We start from the raw sequence: 8695 nt of genomic DNA on the forward strand, positions 1-8695 counted from the left end.
TGAATAAGTGCTCCATGCCTTTGGTCTGAATTTCTTTCCCTCCTACTCTTCCCATGATCCAATTGTTGGGATGTTGAAGCATATCCCACAGTTCCCTTATGTTCTGTTCACAAAATTTTTGAACTTATTAAAACATTTGGACTCATGAACTGTTTCTTCTGTTTTTTCTTCCAGTTTCTATTCTTGAGAGCTTCCATAGAGTTTTGGGCTTGTTCAATTTGGTTTGTATTTTCTACTACTTTTTAATGCATAGTGTCCATCTCCTGTTGAGCCCCCTTTGAATGATATTTTCTTGATGCTTCTTGGAATTCATCCTTGCATTTCTTTATGTCTTCATTGAGCTTAGCCAGCTGGTTATTGAGGTCCTCTTTTTTTTTTTTTTCCAAACAAAGATGCTTTACTGACGTCACCTGACAACATTTCAGTCCTGAGCAGCTGATGGCTGATCTGGGAAAAGGCTTCATGGTGACAAGAACGCTTCCCATGTACAATAACCAAGCAGGTCCCTGGCTAATTATGAATGCCCTCAAGGTCTTTGTCCCATCTTCTTCAGGGTCCGATTAAGCTCTTCAAATTTGTGGATCTGACGGATAAAGAAATCCCCATAGCGCCTAGCAACTTTGGTGTCCGCAATGTGGATCATATCCTTGTCGATATAGAAGTCAACCTCAGAGGCTGACTGGAACTCGCCGTCTAGGGCCGAGATGCCACTGGTCCACACCAGGTTCTTCATCTTGTGCTTGAAGACGAGAAGCTGGATGCGGAACTCCTGCTCTGTGAGGTCCAGGAAGCCGGCCAGCTTGGCCACGGGCATGGTGGTGTAGAGCTTGAGGAAGCTGCGGATGGTGGAGAGCTGGGCCTGCTGCTGCACTTCGTCCGAGAACACCTTCAGCTGCTGCAGGAAGGGCTCTTTGTGGTAGTTGGGGTGCACGTTGTCATAGTTGGGCACTACAGGTGACAGGAACTTGGGGCATGAGTAGCTGAAAAGTTCCTCGTAGACCTGCGGGTCCCCTTTCTGCATGTGCAGCATCTTGTCCCCATACTTCTCCCGCAGCTGCAGGTGGATGCTCTCGTCAATCCGCATGGGGTACATGGTGAGGGCGATGGCCAGCAGCACGTGCATCTGCTCGTTCTGCTTGTTAATCATCTCATACTTGTATGTGGTCCTTTGGAACATGCTCTTGGTCCTCTGGATGTAGAGGAGGATGTTGGCAAAGACACGGATGGCATCCTGATAGCGACACATCATCAAATAGGCAAAACCAACATAGTAGTATGTGGTGACCTGGCACTCGGGCACACGGGAGTACATGCTCTTCTTGTTCAGCTCGATGTTCTCTAGCACTTTGATGGCCTGGTAATAATCCCCCAACAGGGAGTGCAGGCGCAGCAGCCCCACCAGGCTGAAGTAGCCGAGCATCTTGTAGAGGGAGTGCCTTCCATACTCCCCAGCCACACTTTCAGGGTCACCTCCACTGGTGTACACCTCCAGCTGCCTGTTGATGTTGGATTTGTCCACCAGCGAATGAAGGACATTGAGGACACTGTGAACATTCCAGATTTTAGGATTGGAACGAAGGAAGTCAATTTCCTCCTCTGATTTCTTGGCAGTCTTGCAGCGGTACTGACTGAATGACTGGAACTGGTAGATGAACTCATCAATGATGTCCCAGAGCCACTGGTTGGGTAGTTCAAGGGGAGCAGGTCCATCAGCATTGAGAATGTAGTTGAAGAGATTGCAGTAGTTGTAATAGGATTCAAACCTCTGCTCTAAGGAAGGTCCGCCACTGACTTTGGCATATATATGCCTGTAGTATAATTCTTTGTACAAAATCAGGAACACAGCATCGTTGCCAACCTGTGGAGCAATGGCTTCAGCCTCAGGCCAAGGTGTATTCTTGAAAAATCTTTCAGTCAGCTTGGTCCAGCTGTTCTCATAGATGTCCTGGATCTCATACACCTTCTGGTCGATGACATCGCTGGAGACACGACTGGCCTGAAGCTCATACACCTTCTGGTCTATCAAGTCTGACACGGTTTTGCGGAAATACTGGATGAAGTTTTTGATCACTTCAGGAATCACCTGATAGGTCTGCTGCTCATACTGACGTTCATAAGCAAGGTCCTGCTTTGGATCTCCTGTGTGCATATCATAGTCGCCCGGGTAGGCATAGGGATCGTAGGCTGCCTCAGATTCGTAGTCATGGGCGGGGTAAGACATGGCTGCGGCGCTCCAGACCCCGCGGGAGAGGGAGGAAGGAACACTCCGCGCAGGCCTGGCAGCACAGACCGGAAGTTACGCCCCGCCGAGGCCTGCCGGGAAACCGGCAAGGTCCTCTTTTTGTTGCTCTTCTTCAGATCATTCAACTGTCTTAGAAACCCTTCCTGGTTCTTTTCTATTATGTCTAATATAGTGAGCATACCATTCATACAATTATTGGTCCTTTGTTGAGTTTCTGCAAGTTCTGCTACTTACTGCCAGGGTTACATAGTTTGAATCTTCATTTTGGGGTTCTGATAATATTGTCTCTTCTATGTTTTGATTAGAAACATCCATTGTGGGACAGGCAATCTTATTGGATTTACTTGCATTTGATTCTTTATGTTATTCCTTTTGCACTGTGGTCTGCCCATCACAGTGTAGGAGTCTTATTTAATTATGGAGGAAGCTATAATCTACCCTTGAATTGTCTTTAGTAGTTATTCCCTTTTGTTTGTTTCCACTAGGCTTCTGGTGGCAATTGAGCCTCCCTGCTCAGAGGCTGGAACTCTTTAAGCACTGTTAGTGGCCTAAGGACCTGATGTAGGGACTTCTTGTTCAGTTATTTGGAGTATGGGATTATGTGGTCAGGTGGCCCAACGTGGACGGGGGTTGTGGTGAGTGGGCTGGCATTCCTGAGCCTGGAGGTATGGTTAGAACTAATTTGGCCTGCCTGGAACTGCAAGGGGGTGGGGGGCAGTGGCGAGTGTGCTTGCGTTCCTAAGCCTGGAGGTTGTGTGGAGCTACCCTGGCCTGCCTTGGTCTGCAAGGGGATGGGGGGGCTGCAGTGAGTGGGATGGTGTTCCTGAGCCTGAAGTCATGGATAGATAAATGCTGGCCTGCCTGGGCCAGTGCACAGTGGTGCTGGGGGTATGGGGAGTGGGGATGGTGTTCCTGAGCCTGGATGCATGGATGGAGCTATGCTGGCCTGCTGGCCTGGGTCTCTACGTGAGGGTGGGGGTGGTGGTGAGTGGGACAGCATTGGCATGTATGGTGGTGAGTGGGAGACATTGGCACATGCAGCAGAAAGTGAGGTTATTAGTGCTCAGTAGGGAGTGGATGGTGTTTGTGTGGGTGGCAAGTGATGGAATTCATGATCTTGCAGGTTCCCTTGCCTGTGGTTAGTGCAGGAGGAACCTGTGGCTGGAACTGTGGCTAGAATAGCTGCTTGAGGGCATTGGGGGACTTGTGGGCTACATAAGAGCATAGGTATCAGCCAATTATCTTTTTATTGCCTCTCCACACCCTCTCACTGGAGGTGTATTAGAGTCTGCACCCAACTAGAAGACCTGATGAACCCTTAATGTCTTGTCTTTCCTACACCTGGAGGTGAAGCGTAGTTAGGTAGATGCCATCTTGACCAGAAATCCCATTGTTGCACCCTGAAATTTTTTTTATTAATTAGTTTTGTATTCAGCAAATACAGTCAGTTTGGTACCATTATTAGGCTCATCCATGACCTACCCCCTCCCCATGGCCCCTCCTTGTTGAGGTATATGGGTCATGCATTGTGGAGTTAGCCCACAGTTGTGGGTAAGATAAATGTCTCTGCATATCATGACCCAACATGTGGCTCTGATATTCTTTCTTCCCTCTCTTCCACAAAATTTCCCTGAGCCATGTTGGGTTCATTTTTGGTCTCCTTCAGTGATGAAGTATTGGGGGCCTCTGGGGCTCTGGTTCTCTGATTTGGTAGGAGTTGGTTTTTCTCTGTGTTGATCTCCTTCCTCCTTGTGCTGATATCCAGTTCATCAGGAAAATCGCACCCTTGCTTGTTTCACCAATTTTTCTTAGTTTGAAATTCCAATTCATACTTTCCTATTAGCTTATCTTTCTCTTTGTGGGACTGTGTTAGATTTGCCACCTGGTCTTCCAGTTTAGATAGTCTGTTCTCTGTTTCATCCGTTATAGTGGTGAGACGTTCCACAGAGTTTTTTATTTGACAAACTGTGTTTTTGAGTACTAGAATTTCTGCCTAGTTTTTCTTCAGTATTTCTATTTCCTTACTCATGTCTTTGCTTCTGCAGCTGGGTGTCAGGCTAGGTGTGCATGCAGATATGAGTGGGGCCAAAAGTTTTGGGCACTGCCAGGCACAGGCTGAAGCCTTTGGGAGACAGGCCTGAGTTGCCAGCAATTGCTAATGACCCTTCGGCTGCAGGAGGCCACTCCCTCTCCAAGCCTGGTACCCCTGAATTTAGGCTTTGCTCATAGCCCTGTGACCTTTGGCCAGTTGCCTAGGAAACTTCTTACATGATGTCAGCCAGTAGCCTTCACACAGCCCATTCCCCTGTGACCCTCTTCCCTCCACTATGTAGATCACCTGACTCCCTACATGTTGGAATGAAGATCCTTGGGCACTGGCTATTAACCTTTGGACCCACTAATCCACTTAGAACCCTGTTTCCCTTTTCAACTGCTTATAAACCCATTTCCCTATTGAATAAACCAAGCTATTCACAGAGACTTCCTCCTAAAAGTAGTTCTTCATCATGCTCATGACCTTGCTCTCTACAGTGGCCTGGATGCCTTTGGGGAACTGCAGCCTTGAGAATACAGGGACCCACAGCTAGTGCCTGAATAGGGACCCTCTGAGATTCTCCAGGGTAAGTGAGTGCTCCCTCAAAAGGAAAATCTGGGGCCATCAGCCCTTGTGGCCTTTAATCCACGTTTTGAGGGCTGGTACATTTCCATTTTTCCTCCTTTAGTTTTGGTTCATGTCATCGCGAGAGTCCCTGGATCCTCAGGGAAGTCTCTGTGAACAGATTGGTTTATTCAATATGGAAATGCATTTATAAGCAGTTGAGAGCAAGAAGAGTGTCCTATGGGGATTTGTGGGTTCAAAGGTTTCTAGATGATGCCTATGGACATCCATTTCAGCACACTGGGGGAGAGTCAGGTTCAGCATGTAGGGAGAAGGTCAGGTGATCTATATAGTGGCAGGAAGAGGTTTGCAGGAGGATAGACTCTGTGAAGGCTGCTGGCTGATAAGGAGTTTCCTAGGCAACTGGCCAAAGGTCACAAGGCTATGGGCAAAGCCTAAGTTTAGGTGTGCCGAGCTTGAAGAGGGAATGGCCTCCTATAGCCTGGGTGTCCTTAGCCATGGTTGGCACCTCAGGCCTGTCTACTGAGGGCTCTAGCCTGTGCCTGGCAGTACCTGACAGCAAGGGACTGGTCACGAAAAACTGGCAACTGATGTCTCTTGGCTGAGGCTGCTCTTGGTTATTGGCAAAGGCCAGTCATCCTCTGCATGGACCTTGACAGCCCATTGGGCATTGGCAAAGAGCTTCTATTGGTCTCCAACACAAAAAGCTGGTAACACATCAACCTTTTAAAAGCCTGTAGGGCAGGTCATTGGTCTCTTAAACTTGCGAACAGGCTTGCATCCGGCTGTTGGGTCTTGGCATTTCCATTCTTTTTCTATCATGAGCAATATTGTCTCCCACCAAAAGGAATCACAGATTTGTGGGTTAAGAGCTCTTCTAAAAGTTAGGGGAGAAAAAATAGGGTCAAGATGGCGACCGCCTAGCTGCACTACAAACAACGAGGGAAAAAAAGGCAAGTATTCAAGGGAAATTAGGAACTTTCTGAAGAGGGAGGGCACAGATTGGGATAAAAGAGGGAAGCACACACCCCCGCGACCCATGCCCCGCCACCCCGCCCACCGCGAATAACTGCATCGGGCGCGGCCCCGCGCCCAGCGGCCCGGCGCCCCGTGCACACCAAGCCCCACGTGCCCCGGCGGCCCAGCGCACCCCACAACCCCCGTGCCCCACACCCGCCGCACCCCCCGCACCCCCCCCAGCACGCCCCTCCCCCCCAGCGCGCCCCACGCTCCCTATCCACACATGGCAGACGCGGCCCAAGCGAACCAAGGCTTCCCGTGCCCCGGGCACCCAGGCCTGCCCCGCGCCCCCGCGCGCCCAAGACCCCTGCGCCCCACCCCCGCGTGCCTCGAGACCACCCCACGCCCGCCCCACCCTCCCGCGCGCCCCACCCCCCCGCGTGTTCCGTGCTCTCTATCCACACACAGCAGGCACGCCCCAAGCGCCCCGCGCCCCGGGCGCCCAGGCGTGCCCCGCACCCCCGCGCCCCCCGAGCACCCTGAGAACCCCACACCCCACCCCCACGCGCCTCGAGACCCCCCCGCGCGCCCCGCCCCTGCCTCCCCCCCCAGCGCGCCCAACGCTCCCTACCCACTCACGACAGGGCGCTCAAAGCGCCCTGCAGCATCCAGCGCCCGGGCGCCCAGGTGTGCCCCGCGCCCCCTGCGTGCCCCGAGACTCCCCGCGCCCCACCCCCGCGCTCCTCGAGCCCCCCCCGTGCACCCCACCAACCGCCGCGCGTCCAGACTGCCCCGCAGCGTCCCGCAGCATCCAGCACTCCATCTTACCTCAGCGTGCTCCACGCCCCCTGCGCTACCCGCGACCCCCTGGACCCCCTCCCCCCCTCCCCCGCGTGATCCACCCCCTCCCCCCCTGCGAGTCCAGAGCACCCCAAGGTATCCCACAGTGCCCCACGCTCCTAGCTGCCCCCCCTCCCCTCACGCCCTGCTGTTCTCACATCACTTGCTGCCGGTCACTTTCTGCTGTGTCCTGATTCCATACCCACATCATCTGCCTCTGCACTACAATTGCACGTGCAGTGGGCCCAGTCCCACAGCAAGAGCCACATAAGTCCACACTGAGTCACTAGCGCCAGCGCAGGTGCCATCCCCTACCTGTACATCGCCACCCATCCCCCACTCCCCTGAGGCGGAAGAGCAAAGACTGTTTACAGACCCCAGTGTACCCAGCCAGAATCTAGGCACCTTCAAGGCTTGCTACCTCAGTCCCTTTTCAAGCTCAAAGGCAGGCAGCTTAGGTGCATTACTGGGTGAGAATTCAGGCAACTTTGGTGCCCCTGTCAGGCTATAGGTAGGTGGCTTTGGCAAGAGTGAGCAAAAACCCAGGCTGCTTACAACTGCCCCAGGCTGCCTTGGATTTGCATTAAGCTAGATCCCAGGCTGCTCCACCCACCTACCTGCCCATACACTGACATGGGTAGACCACAGCGCAAAAGAAATAACACGAAAAATAAAATGGAAGAAAATCCAGACAGATCACCCAGTCCAACAAGGATCACAACAAACCAAAACATAGAAGAGTGTTTAGGATCAGAACATCAAGTGGAAGAAATGAACAATGCAACCCTGACCAAACTACTGCTAGATCTGACAGGAAAGCTACAAAGGATAGATAATCGTATGGATGCTACCATCACTAAGCTAGAGCAATATGATAAGACACTGGAAGGAATTCAAAGAGAGCTAAGAGAGTTGAGGGAGAATGAAAAAAAAGAGGACCTTAAAAATCAGCTGGCCACACTAAATGAAAACATAAAGAAATGCAAGGATGATTTCCAAGAATCAGCAAGAAAATCAGAAAATGAGACAAAAAGGGAGCTGGACAAAGCGATGGAAGTGATACATAGGAAAGTAGTAGAAAATGCAAACTTAATTGAACAAGTCCAAAACTCACTAGAGGCTCTCAAGAATAGAGTCAGTGAAGTGGAAGATAGAAATTCTGATCTGGAAGACAGGATGGAAGAAACAGTTCGAGAGTCCAAAAATTTCAGTAAGTTCAAAAGTTCCTGTGAACAGAACATGAGAGAATTGTGGGATACACTTAAACGTCCTAATATCAGAATCATGGGAATACCAGAAGGAGAAGAATTTCAGACCAAAGGCATGGAGAACTTATTTAACACAATAATTGAAGAAAACTTCCCCCGTCTCTTAAAAGAAAGGCCCATCAAGATTCAAGAAGCAAACAGAACTCCTAACCGACTAGACCAAAGGAGAAACTCCCCAAGGCATATTATCATTAAGACTCTAAACATTGACACCAAGGAAAAAATCCTAAAAGCAGCTAGGGAAAAACAGCATACCACTTTCAAAGGAAACCCCATCAGAATTACTTCAGACTTCTCAATGGAAACCCTGAAAGCTAGAAGGGCCTGGAATGATACTCTCCAAACTCTAAGAAACTATGGCTTTCAACCTAAACTACTCTACCCAGCAAAAGTCTCCCTTATAATAGATGGTGAAAGGAAACCTTTCCATGATAAAACTCAGCTTTACAATTATATGAACACAAAACCAAACCTACAGAAAGTACTCCAGGAAATTCTCCACAGAGAAGAAACAAATAACCAAACACAAATGCTTACAAGAAGAAGATCACAGCAATCAAACCCAGAGTAGATACAAAAAAAAAAAAAAAAAAAATTCCATGGAAATGCCAACACACCTCTACCACCACAAAATGACAGGGATCAAATCAAATCTCACAGTCATCACCCTAAACATTAATGGCCTTAATTCACCCATCAAGAGACACAGGCTAACAGGGTGGATGAAAAAATTAGACCCCTCAATCTGCTGCCTTCAAGAAACCC

At 50.0% G+C, this 8695-nt stretch overlaps 1 protein-coding gene across 2 annotated transcripts; it reads right to left on the reverse strand.

Annotated features, from left to right (window-relative positions):
• Nucleotides 1–375: 375 nt before the first annotated feature.
• On the reverse strand, nt 376–2286 carry LOC101610155 (eukaryotic translation initiation factor 3 subunit L-like). 2 transcript variants are annotated; one of them, XM_045152479.1, is made up of 2 exons: nt 1930–2007; nt 376–1858 (listed from the first exon to the last, which is right to left on the reverse strand). In XM_045152479.1, the coding sequence occupies exons 1-2, from the start codon at nt 2005–2007 to the stop codon at nt 527–529; spliced, it is 1410 nt and encodes a 469-aa protein (XP_045008414.1). In that variant the 3' UTR covers nt 376–526. The 2 variants fall into 2 exon arrangements, with proteins under 2 accessions (XP_045008414.1, XP_045008415.1); XM_045152480.1 differs by having other exon boundaries at nt 376–2286.
• Nucleotides 2287–8695: the final 6409 nt, after the last annotated feature.

Source organism: Jaculus jaculus, chromosome 6 (assembly GCF_020740685.1).
Source record: "Jaculus jaculus isolate mJacJac1 chromosome 6, mJacJac1.mat.Y.cur, whole genome shotgun sequence".
Classification (NCBI taxonomy): Eukaryota; Metazoa; Chordata; class Mammalia; order Rodentia; family Dipodidae; genus Jaculus; species Jaculus jaculus.